The 13520-nt window shown below is 34.2% G+C and overlaps 1 protein-coding gene across 7 annotated transcripts in view; it reads right to left on the minus strand.

Annotated features, from left to right (window-relative positions):
- Window positions 1–227: 227 nt before the first annotated feature.
- DGKB (diacylglycerol kinase beta) overlaps window positions 228–13520 on the minus strand; it is a 377865-nt gene continuing 364572 nt past the window's right edge. For all 7 annotated transcript variants that reach the window (XM_063152328.1, XM_063152337.1, XM_063152375.1 and 4 more), the window contains 2 exons: window positions 12756–12816; window positions 228–2684 (listed from right to left, as the gene is read on the minus strand). In XM_063152328.1, the coding sequence (XP_063008398.1) occupies window positions 2577–2684; window positions 12756–12816 (169 nt within the window). In that variant the 3' untranslated portion in view covers window positions 228–2576. The remainder of the gene's footprint in view (window positions 2685–12755; window positions 12817–13520) is intronic.

Consider the following 13520-nt stretch of genomic DNA (forward strand, 5'->3'; position numbering starts at 1 on the left):
TGCTATGGAAACTGTTAATTCAGTATAATGGCCGCTCTGTTGCAATTTGTAACAGCGAGAATTTATATTCACTGACCAGCAGATCTGATTTACTGTTTATATGTCTATTCAGAATTGAATATAATTGTATAATCCTGATGGCATGGACTCCTCTATCCCCCTTTATATAAAAAAGTGTGTTGTGACCAACTTGCTATCACAGACTGACACATTTAAAATTGCATACATTATTTAGTAATAGCTTATGTATAATTTTATTTGTTTTCAGAGTTACAATGTTCATGAGATAATCATAGAGAACACATTATATATTATTGTTAAACACATTTTTGCCACAAAAAGTTGAGAGCATTGGTAGAAAATCCTATGTCAAGTTATGTGAAAATATTTATCACCTGTAACCATAATTTCATAAAACCAATATACACTTAACATAATATCAGCAAATTCCTTCTTTTTGCAAATAACCTTTGCTCTATACTTATGCATGTTTGTAGTTCAGTGCATCAAATGCTTCTGTGTGTGTGTGTGTCTGCAATGCACAGGAAAAATACTAGTTTACTCCTATGGTAACTGTAAATGTCAACACCACTGGACCCAAGAATGGTGAATACAAGATCTTAATTTTAGCGAATAATCACCTTCATATTTTTCTACCTAATGCTGAACAAAACATTAATTGGCATTTACCTCCTAATGTTTACAGAACATAGACTGTATATTTCAAAGACATAATCCTTACCAACTATATACTGACTTTTATTTTAATGTCTATTATATAAATTAGGACTCTGTTGAATTCTTATACTGAGAAACAAATGATAGTAACTTTATTTAAATACATGCACAGTACCGTGCACTACAGCATGACGAAGTATTATTTTTAAAATGGATGAATGAATCAATAGAAAAATAGATTTAATAAATAATTAACATTTTAAAGTCTGGATAAAAACGGGAAATCATGCATTTCAAGCAAAATTTTATTTTTTCCTTGTTTTTTATGAAATCTCTGAGAACTTAAGACATGCAGAGCTGAGAAGCAGCTCACTCTGAACAAAGAACAATGTAAAGACTGCACAAAAAGTTTTGTTTGAGATTGTTTATATGCAAGACTGAAAAAATTTGCCATTCTTCGACTTCCCTTCAACATTAGACAGTGCTGTGCAAACCTCAGACAAATCCCTGTATTATGATTTCTAAGCTGTTAGGAAGTCTCTCAGAGAGCTAAGAAAGTTAAAACCTGAGCAACTGCCTCACCAAAATTTATGATAAGAAATGTCTGGATTTCAGAGAGCAAACTACAAAAGGGTAATAGACAACAGGTCATCATTTCCTTGAGAGATTAACTTAGGGGATGAGTAATTATGGATAGCATAAATTTATAAATTATTATGACAGGAAAAGATATGTTTAATTTTCTAATATTTAGAGTTTGTATCTATGTCTCAATATTTAGCATATGTTACTATGTCAATCAACTCATGAAACAATGAAAAGGGAATATTTACTTGAAATTAATTTAATGTTTTTCCCTACCCAAACATTTGTCTGGACATTGACAATGCAATCAAAAGAACTGTAAATTTTCAGAAGTGAATCTACTCCAGTGAGTTTGATTAATTATGCATTAACCCATTTCTCTGAAGCATCCTTCACTAAATCTTTGGTGGGAAATGCACTTTAATTAGGCATGAGCTTTGGTTATTTGTGTGCATATGCACTACGCTATTGGTCTGTGTGGAGAATGATTTAAAGTTTGCCATGTTACAGAGATGTATTGCTCATGAAAATAATTCTAGGCTTTCAACAAACATTGATGGCTAGTTTTGCAATTATTATTATCTTCACTCAGCACGATCTTAGTCCCATAGTTTTTGCTCAAACTTTCATCAACTTTTAATCTTAACAAAAGCTTACTCTAAGTTACACAAGAACAATCATGATCATTAATACTGTGCATATTGTTAGATGTTTTCAGCAGGTACAGTTACACATGTACATAGGAGTTATCAGAATAACTTACAGGATTTTAATACTTAGTTGAATAAAAATATTCTCAGGGTAGAAAGAAATGATAAACTAAAAATAATGGCTAAGGAGACTTGCAATGATTCTACTCTGAAACAGGTCAGATTGACTATTCATCTAAAGATGTTTGATTGAAGAGATATTATTGAACTTATGGCATATGGTTATTGTAGTAGAAAAAGCTGAAACAGAAAAGAGAGAAAATCAAATTATCCATGACATTCTCTTCCCGTATTCCATGGCAGAATAAGACCACAGATTAGTAAATGGTAATGCATGCAACAAAAAATATGCTGTATCACTGTATGTAAACATCTGCTTTCATCATGCAAAATGCCTACAAAACTGTGACAACATCTTTTTCTAGTAGCATAGTTTTACATCAGCTCAGCTACAGAACAGTTAAACCAAAATCCAAGATTTTGCAAATAGAAGATATTCTAAAATTCTTGAAAGATTTCCAGCATAAATATTCCAAAGCCCAACAAAGCTAATTGGTTTTTTTGTTGTTGTTGTTTGTTTTTTTTTAACTAAACTACATAGGCTTATTCCTTGCTGTGGTTCCTTGTTCTTTTGATGATAGAAGAGAAAAGACCAGTTTTTGGAGGCGGTCCCATCAACATGGGGGCTTGGTTCTTGTGAGTAATTTTTATCTGGGGAAGAAAGAAGAAAAACAGAGTTATCCCTTGAGCTAGTTCAGTTCCAGCTATCTGAGATGCCTGATTTATCTTTATACATAACTTCCAGACCTGCATTGTTTAATCCAAGCTGAAAGGAAAATACCTGTTTGGTTTTTTTATGAATAATTTTCCATACTCAGTAGATCAATCTATGTGTAATAGTTTTTCTGCAAATAGTTTAAATTATTTGCAAAAAAATATTAATAAACACATGCAATAAAATACATGCCAATATACAATCTTACTTTTTGAGTGTGGGATTTATTGCTTGCTGTTGAGGAAGAATTTAAAAGTTGGAAAGAACATACATGCTGACAGACCAAGCTGTTGCCTATTATTAAGATATAAGCAATGTCTTTACATGCTTTATTTATACATCTAATCAAGCTGTACTCTTTTACCACAGGACAGTACTTAATTTCAAAACAGCCATGGTGAACAAAAGTATAAAGTTAATACACATGAAAAAGTTCAAAAATACGAACTAGCATTCTAATTTGTTAATTAATTGTTAATAGAAAAGACTCAAATATTGAAAAGACTATTTAAAACACTTTGTAATACTGCTCTAAAGCCACCCGTTTTGATTTCTTTGATATAGAACTACGAATCACCTTAAATGAGACAACCTTAAAGTAGATTATGTCTGCAATTTTCTCTAATTCAAGTCTAAATTAGAGAAGACATTTTATGAATGTATGCTATGCTCAAAGCTAATTGAAAGCAATTATCAAAGTGGCATTTTGTCTGTGACTTTAAGATACATTGTAAGATAATAAATGATTCTCATTATGTAATAAAAAGGTCACATCTTGCCTTTGGGCTAGTGACGTTAGGAGTTTTTCAAAAGCAATCCGAGACATTTTCTTTAGCGAACTACGACTAATACAAGAACCATCACTTATTAAATATCAGTTGTCACCTGCATAGTACCCACATCAGAGATGGGTATCTGTTTCAAAAAGAAACACCACCTCATTAAAAACTGGAAAAATATATCTCTTAAAGTGCATACCTGACATTTTCAAGCTAAAATGAATATCCTTCACTTGTCATTCACTAATAGTAAATGAAACAAAAAATGTATGTCACGTGGAGAGGCTCATTAAAATATAGATCAGGACATTTCTTGGGGTGGAAATTTACTTTACAATGTAAGAAGACAGAAACATAAAAATCTCAAAAGACTCTGTGTCTTGGTTTAACTCTATTAGAGCCTTTACTTTACTCTCCAAATGCTCATTTTCATGCCACCTTAGTTCATTAACTTCAAATTTCACGTGGGACCTCTTTTTGTCAACACTATTCATTAGTATCGAATATAGCATATGGGGGGTTCTTGGCAATGTAGATTACTTTCACATGGATAATAACTCTGGCTTTCAAAGACTGGCACCAATATATTTTCTCGCAATAAATTCTGCTTCAGGCATCACTTGGAAGCCAAATCTGTACTTGGGGTAAGCTGGCATTATTCCATTGATGTCAGTACCAGCTGATGATCTGGTCCTGGAAAATTGCCTATTTTTGTAACTTCCACATGCTTCATAAGACGTATTTTGGGGATCAGGAGCAGCGATGATATCAACCTGATCCTGAGGATCATGACATGAAGTAACCTACAGCTGGTGTGAGTGAATTTTTCAAGTCATAAAGGGTAAAATCTTGCTTATTGCAAGATTTGGCCATGATGTGGCAGTAGGAATGCCTTTAAGTTTCCTTTCTGAGGTAAAACAGTAATTCCATCCTAAAGTGAATAAAAGAGCAAAGCTCAAAAGATGGCTTTAGTAGGAAGGGGTGAGTAATCCTTAGACCCTGTACAGATTGCGTGTCGGGTTGGGGCTGCTCAGTGCTCCTCAGGATGAATGCAATTACATACTGAGTAAATGTTTATCATTTGTAATGTTCTTTCTTGGCTTGAGCCATCTGTTTCAGAGACCACAACCTCTTCAGTGTGTTGCTTCCTATCAGCTGAGATCAGCTAACATGCCTGAACATGATTAACCACTACCATGCATGGGGATGAGTCCTATATGACTCTCTCCAAGACATATTTTCAACTGTTATAAATAGGCACAATTCCAATAGTGTAAAATATTTCACATTCTGAAAATGCCACAATAAAGTGTAAATTTAAAGTATATTTTTTCATTTAGTCATGGTCGTGTCTATTAACATTGCATTGTTTAACAATGATAAACATCAATTCCTCACTTTCCTGCCCTACAAAATTAAATAAATTGAAACGTCTTATTTTTGGCTGATGCAAAAAGATCAGTATGTTTCTGAACCATTGCAGTACTGTGCCTGAAGAAGGCTAATTTTGTCTTTCTCAATACTCTCAGGCACTGCATTTCTGCCCTGGTCTCTCACTTCTGCTTCTGTTCTCATACTGGCAGCACTGCCAGAGCTGGAGCTGTGAGTTGGGGTGACAAGTGACAGTGCTCACTTCAAGACGGGAATAAGCACTGAGGATCTCAGACAGGGAAACAGTGTTGTAGGTCAAAGTAGGACCTAACATTGAAAGTGCTCTATGGGAGGACAAAAAGAGAGCAAGAGAGAGAAAGAGAGACACATCTTTACTTAGAAGCAACAGAGACTTTGTTAAGTCAAAAATTCCTACTTACAGCTCTATAGAGATTCTCTGTGTGTGTACAGGGAAGTGTCTAAAGACTAAAATTTACTTTTCAGTTTCTCTTCCATTCATAAAGCATCTTCATGTCTCTTTTAGGAGAAACACAATCATAAAAGTTTTAAAAAAAGACCCTTCTTTAAAATTTTTAATGTTTCCTAGATTTACCTGTGAATTACATATACACATGCACACGAGGAAAAGAGATAGCACAGACAAAAATCCAGAAAGCTAAAATCTAACCTAATGTATTTTAGGAGTTGATAATATATACTTACAGAAATTACTATGCAATTCTGGAAAACAATTTTTGAGATCACTTACTCAATTTATTGAAAATAGTAATAACTTGAGGGGAATATAAAGAACATTTTAAACATAAATTGAGTGCCTGAACTGCTGCTGCAAGGAAAGCAAAACAAAACCAAACAAACACACAACCACCCCAAAAAATCCTAGCCAACCAAAAAAACACCCTCAAAACAACAATTCCCCCCAAACAAACATCAACAAACCCCCCAAAAACATCAACAAAAACCAAACAAAAAAAACCTCACAACAAAAACCCAAACCTGACCCAAACAAAAAAACCACCAACAAACAAACAAAAATCCCCAAACAAACAAGAAGTTATTTTACATACTTGGCATAAATTTATATTTAAAAACAGACAAAATCAGAAAATAATAGAATTCCACTTTGGGGGTAAGTCTGTAGCCACCTGAATTGCTAGGATACCATGGATTTTTTTTGTAAGCCTGCTCCACAACGTTCTAGGCTAAACTTAAAGTGTTGAAGCCAATGACAAGCCTCTTATTCACTAACGGAAGCCAAGATTTTATCCCATGAGAGTTGGTATATATAGTAAATATTTATCTAGCAGAAAAATCTTGCATTTGCAGAAATTACCTTTCTAGTATTAGAAAGTATGTCCAATGATTGTATTCATGGCAATAAACACCAGGTCAAATTGAAAGATCATAATTCTCAAAAGAAGAGATGATAATATCTCCCTATATGTCATAGAAAATTTTGTGATAAGCCTGAATTTTTGATACTAAAAATACTTCAAAATGCATAAACCAGGCCTTTACTTGTTTTAGGAGCAGGTTAGAGTTTCAAAATTGCCTTGAAGCCACATGAATATCCACTAAATGAAATGCAGTGAGCATAAAAAATTTTAGCATGATAACACTATCTTTTAGGTCAGTCAGTTTTACTTTCATGTTCCTTTTTCTGCAGTATATGCTGGTTACCTTTATGCTTCAAAGAATGCCTAAACATTTACTATTTAATATTTCAGAAGACATCATGCTATAAATGCAGGTTCTAAAGTATTGCACTAGCTGACAATAGGAAACTGGAAACAGAGCTAATCAGCTCTGCTTATAAAATTTCAATTAAGGTTAAATAGCTTATTACTGTATTTTAAAGACAGGGGGAAACACTGCCAGAAAAAAAAAGCAGCCTTATCCAACTGGATCTTTTAGTTTAGGGTCACTTTTTTACATGTTCTCAGCAGGGTTTAGATGTTGGTTGTTTTTAGTGTAAGTGGGTTTTCTCACAGTCTAGATACCCAAATGCTGCTCCTCTTACAGGAAATGGAGGGATGCAACTCCTCTATACCACAGGAGTGCCAAATAATTTTATCTTCCTTAGGTGATCAAGAGTGTATGGGGAATCATGTTATGAATCAGAGTGATAGAATGTAGGCACTGCTGAGCAAAATTAAACTGTGACTTGCATCATGTGGCATTTCGGGCAAAATCTCTCAGATCTAGACTAGTTGTTTTAAAAGCGTTATGCAACACATCTTAAATAAATTTCTAAACAATATTATTGTGCAAGGTGCAATCAAATCTAATCAGTTTGGCATTAATTAAGCTCTAATAATATACTCTAGTCTCTCTCCTAAGTAGTGTGATCCGTTTCCCCTTCACACAGGTAGATTGGAAAACATTACGGTGTCATCATAATTTTTAAACATACTGAGAAAATGACAGAGCTGCAAAATTAAAATAAATGATTAATGGCATTTTTTTCATGTTTTGTACTAATAGGTATCACTGAGGTTTTAAATTAATAGAGCTGTCAGCTCAGGGTTGTTACAGATCCAGTGCAGAACTAAAATGGAAATTATGTATTCCACAGATACCTAAAGATGACACTCTGGAATATTTTAAATTTTAATTAGTAGGTGCAATTGTTTTTCCCCCTCCTCCCTAAAACCACTGCAAATTAATTGGCAATTAGTCACAACTAATTCTTTTCTTAACAATCTGAACTGGAAAGAAAGGTGTACTACATGCTAGAGTATTTGTCTGGGGTGCAGAAAGCACACATGCAGTAAATTGCTTTGTCAATTACAAAAACTACTGTTGTGAAATTAAGAAAAAATATGCATACATAAACAAAAATAATTAAATTAAACAGCAGTGTACCTGTGACCACAAAAAATAATGCCCAGCTGCAAAATAAAATGTTAAAAACTCAATAAATCAATCTGGCCTTGGAACAGAATGCACACTGCTGCTCAAAAGGGAAAAAAAGTGCAGCATTTTTGTATAACATCAAAAATCTTCTCTACTGATTTCCATTTTTGGGTTAACTATGTGGCAATTGGCAAACATTCTATTGAAATCAGCCACCATAGACCCAGCTCCTGTTTGCTCTAAAGTGGCAGGTGCAGTAGGTCAAATTCTCTCATTATAAAGACCTGATAAGAAAATACTGCTACAACCAGAGACATGGAAAAAAGATACTTTACAGACAAAGTCTAGAATACAGCTGCAGCTGCTTCATGTGATGTGTGAGGTAGTGGAGACAATGAATCTCTATAAAAGAAATCTGTAACACTTTTAGTTTTCTCACTTAGCTCTGGCACACAGTGATTATTAATAAAAGCTTGGTTTGGTTTAAGTTCTTGTTTCTCTCTTCTCTCTTCATTTAACTACAAGACAGTAGGATCCCTGGGCCCTGGCTCATCACCTCTCTACGGACCAAAGGAAAATCTGGAGAGAAACCACTCATTCAAAACTGATTTTTAAGGTACATTCAAATGACAGTGTTTTGAAATACTAATTTTGTGTAACATTATTCCATTACCTAGTCAAACTATCAGTAAACAATCAGGAAACAATTCTGAAAATACTGTGTCTCAGATACCTGTGAAACTGTGTTTTTGGCAATCCATTAGGTGAGCTCTGACTATGGGTTTTTATTTTTGTTTCTTTATTTAAGCAATATTCTTGCATCTTCTATAGACATTTCTTTCTTTTACTTTTAATCTAGTGTTTCTAGAAGCTTGACACTCTTTCAGATATCATGCCAAGCAAGTCAGGAATAGATGAAAGAACATAAATTGCAGTTATTTCTAATTAGGATGGAACATTGTTATAGATTTTTTCAAAACATTGCTAATAATTTATGTAGCTAAATTGAAAGATTACTTTTCTTAAAAACAACCCTGATGGCTAAAGCTAGAAGTTTATTGAATTAACTTGAGAGTCTTTGAAGTTTCATTACTATTAATGACCTGTTTGGAGATCAGGTGAAGCCATAGATATCTTTCATGTTGATATATTTGTCTGGGAGAGCTCTGATAGAATTTCTTCCTCAGCTAATCAGACAAGATGTTTAACATAATATTAACATTATCATCTTTCCTTCTCCCAAAGAGTCTTCTATAAAAAAAAAACAAACAGTGAAAACAATACAATTTGATGCTCAGATGCTTCATCTTATACCAGAGCAGAGTGACTTTGTTAGACACTGCATTCTGCATGTGTTCAACATACTGAATAATTGTGGATGACAGATTTTTACACCAAGCCACTCACACTTTTAAGAATGCACAAAACCTACATGAGTGTGTACCTGCTCTCCTGTATGGATGATAGGTGCATAAGCAATGTATCATAAAAGATTTTAAAAGAAACACACAACTATTTGTTTACTCCTAAAATTGACCACAGAAAGGAAAAATCACAGATCACAGCTTCTGGAGAACCACTGCATTATCTACCACATTCCACAGTATTTTCTCAGAGCTCACAGCATCATTTTGGAGGAGCATGGCCTCCATATGCATGAGAAAGAACAGGGTCAGCAACTCATGCTGTTTGTGTGAAACTTTTCTCCCAGTCAGAAAGGAGAAGCCACAAAGAGAAACATGTTGGTTCCTTCAACAGGAAGTAAACTTCCAAGCCTGCATGTGCAGGCTGTATCCTATACACAACAGGGATTTGAGGCCAAACTTGTTTTCCTGAATAGGCATAATAGAAAAGCAGGAGAATTTTGATCAGGTTGAACTTAATTTCTTGAAAAATCATTTGGAAAATACTCTCATTTATATCAAAACCTGAAGCAATGCAGAAAAGTACTTTTGAGCTTAAGTACTTGCAAGCTGGGCAAGAGTTGATTCAACTCATGCTGATTCTATGAACTTCTTTCTCACTTAGTCTCTTTATATTTATATTATAGTCTCTATAATATTTATAGGTCAGTTCTTAACATTACTGTAATTCCTAAGATACCAAAAAAAGTGTGTTATTTCAACTTCATAAAAGATAGTTGAAGGGGGAAAGATAGCAGGTTTTGTTTTTTGCTGTTTGTTTTTTTTTTAACAATAGCTTTCTTGCTGGAACACAAAAGAATCAAAAACCTGAGGCTCAGCTGCTGTGTCTCACTGATGTGTGCAACCTAACAAGGTGCAGACTTCTCTCTCCTAAAACTAGTGAGATGGTATATCCAAACACAGCTTTTTTCCTTCAAACAACATCGCTAGTAAACTAATAAGTGCCCTGCCTCAGCATCCTAATGAGAGAAGAGGTAGCCTGGGAATGTCTCCCCTTGTCTCTGCACAATGCAGGAATGTAAGCATCTTTATATACAGGCCTCAATTTCTGATAATGACTAGAGAAAGAAACTTCCTAAGAGGCAAAAGGAAAGGAAAGCCAAACTATCACAAGTGTCTAGGGAACTTTATAGAGAATTGCTTATCTGGCCATGATGATTTTTTTTTTCTCATTTAAAAATGTGTCACTATACATTTGATTTCATTTTGGGAGAAAATGACAGTTTTTTCTCTAAAAAAAGACAAACCTAATGATTTTTATATTGGCCTCCTTATTAGTTTTCTGAAATTTGAGCCCTTGCTGGCTCAAATGACTGATTACATAGCTGACTAAGCCTAAAGAATGATTTTGATTTTCTGGGGGTTTTGTACAGACTCTGGTTTGGATACACATTACAGGTATCACCCTGGTATTTACATGATCAAGCACGCTTTGGCTTCCAGACAAAGATCACTGTGAAGCACAAACTCACATATCAAATCTTGATCAAATCTATGTCTAAGGACATAGGTGGGTATTATCTTACTATTATCTAAGGAAGAATTCCTAGCCACTTTGCAGAGAACTTAAAGAAAAAACTCTACTGTAGTTAGAATTAGTGGGGAGGAAAGAGGTTTGACCATACATGTTTTTTACTTAGTAGGATGTAGAAAACAGAGTGTGGTACATTACACAAAGATGCAAGGAGCTATTACACTAAATCTGAAGTTCCTCAGCAGAAAAAAAACCCCACAAAAATGAATAAAATAACAAAAATTAATATTTCTATATCTTAATTCATGGAAGTGCATTGGTATAGCAAATAGTTAATGTGTTTTTTCCTCAAAGACTAAACAAGTACATTCAACAGCATGGTTTTCTTACACAGCACCAAGTATATTTTTAATACAATGGTATAGCAAAAAGAATAGGTTCCTCAGAAGAGTATATGCCATTTCTATCCCCTTTAAAACTGGACAGCAGTAATTGTCAATAGTAATTTACTGTTTCCCTCAGGGCAGTAATTGAAATGTAAGAATTGTCTTTTTTCCCAGGTTTGTTCTCAATTGCACAGGCAGCTTCTGCTAGCATTATCAATCAGATAACAGGGATTCTGCACAGACCAAGCATCAGGACAGAAAAAAAAAAAAAAGCACATGTTATTGCCAGCAAACTTCCGTAAATTCTCCTCTGTAATCTGGCAACTCAAAAATTCCATGTCTTTTTCCTGACCAAGTAACTGCTGGGTTCAGTACTGTTGCTCTGCACTGAGCCATCATTGTAGAATAGGTAAAGATAATGATATGTCTTAACTCCAAAAGGTTTTCTGCAACAAATCTCATAAAACCCCCACTGTTCTGCTTTCACACAGTGTGTGTTTCTATGGTTCTCCTCACACTGCAGAATCTGAGCACTTCCCTAGAGAATGAGAACTCAGCATCCTTCCCACTGTTCAGTTGTACTCTATGGTGGATCTGGTAAACATGAACTATCACAACCCTCTTCTGCCATCCTAACCCACATACTGTCAGTTGCACAACTATTAGCACCTTCCTGAACATTATCCCTTTTATTTTTTGTGTAACTTTTAATTCTACCAGAGCCATAAAGCTCATGAAAGGATTTCAGTACCCTTTCTTTGAAAATTGCTCCCATTTGTAGTGGGATTTCTTCCTTGTTACAATACTATTTTGTCATATTTATAAGCTGCAAGGCTATAGCAATTCATCTACTTAAAAGTACAGGTCCTCTTTAGATAACCAAAATTAGTAGAAGTTAATAAGAAAACATATTAATACAATACACAGGACAGTAAAGAACTTTGATTTCATCAGCCTCCTCTCTGAAGGCCTGGTTAGCCTCTATGATTTATTGGAGAGAGATGAAAACAGAGAGTTCTTACAGATACACCTTTTCTTGCATTGTCTCTAAAGAGTCACTCAAAGAACCTTCTCTGAGAAAGTTCTTATCCTAGCCTAGGCTATCCTAACCTATGCAGATTGAGGTTTGTATGCCCTCACTTCCTATGTGTGGGTACTGAAACAAGAAACTAATTAATTTCCTTTATTTACCCCTTAAACTGTAAGGACTTAAAAAAAATTAGTCCTATTGTATAATTGAAGCAGAACAGTTAAGACTTCAGCTTTAATTAAAACTTTCTTGATATGAACTCTCAAAAACACAACAGAAAAGCTTTCGAAATTTTTAAGACTAACATTAGTTACTCTCTGCATTTTAGCATCAAAACAAAGATTGAATTTTCCTCAGCAATAGAGAGACAAAATCTGATACACCATCATAAATAAATGGCCATATTGGGTAAAGGGATACTGAGACTGCACTCTTCAAGTATTTTCCAAACTTCTGAAATAGATGTCTTTTTATTCCACTCTAACCTGTGTTTGAATTCAGAATGACGAATTGAAAACGCAGGGAGTACTGAAGTATATAAAAACAGTTGAAGATGTTATTTAAGAAAACTGAGTTAATACTGATGAAAACAAATGTCTTCTAAACATAAGAGAAATATTTCTACCAATTAAAAAAAGAGAAAGAAAAATAATCAGTTGCAGTTACCGTGCAAGGAGTTTGCATCCAAGGTTCTCCATCTATCTGCATAGGCAGAGACTTGCTGGTCCTAAAGGTACAAATTTCATAATATAAGAAAAAGGAACTAGAAAAATTGATAAGTGTATTTATTGAAAAGGCACACACGTGATGACATACAGATATAACCCTGATTCACCCTAAACTCCTTTGGAATTTCCAGTACAATTCAATATGCTTACAAATGTAACATAGTCAACTTAAAAAGCTTAGTCTGATTTTCAACATACAAAGCAAAAACATGGCAAATACTAATGTATCTTGCTAGTAATACACTACTCTTTCATGGAAGAAGAGTCTGTAATTTGTGAAATAATGAGTGAATGACACAATAACAATAATAGTATTTTATATATATATATATACTATGTATATTATTCTACTATAAAGGAAATGAGAAATAAATTTTAGGTCTATCATCACTTACTACAGTCACAGTGTCTGAGTTAGACAGAACACTCACAGAGAATGAAGTTTGCACTATATTCAGAGTGTTTAACATGCCATGTTATAAATTTAAATTGTTAGCAAAGGGGCACTGATTTCAACAGAAAGATACAGACAGTATTCCCTCTGCAGTTCTGGGTGTCACATTTAAGAAAAGTGTAGCAAAATGAGAACAGAAAAAAAAATTTACTACATTTATGGTCTTTTCCAACCCTGTGTTTTTGTGTAATAACAGTTTGCACACAAGACTATTAGAAATAGCGTGGAGTGGATAAATCTAATAATGGA

Source organism: Melospiza melodia, chromosome 1 (genome assembly GCF_035770615.1).
Source record: "Melospiza melodia melodia isolate bMelMel2 chromosome 1, bMelMel2.pri, whole genome shotgun sequence".
Taxonomy (NCBI): domain Eukaryota; kingdom Metazoa; phylum Chordata; class Aves; order Passeriformes; family Passerellidae; genus Melospiza; species Melospiza melodia.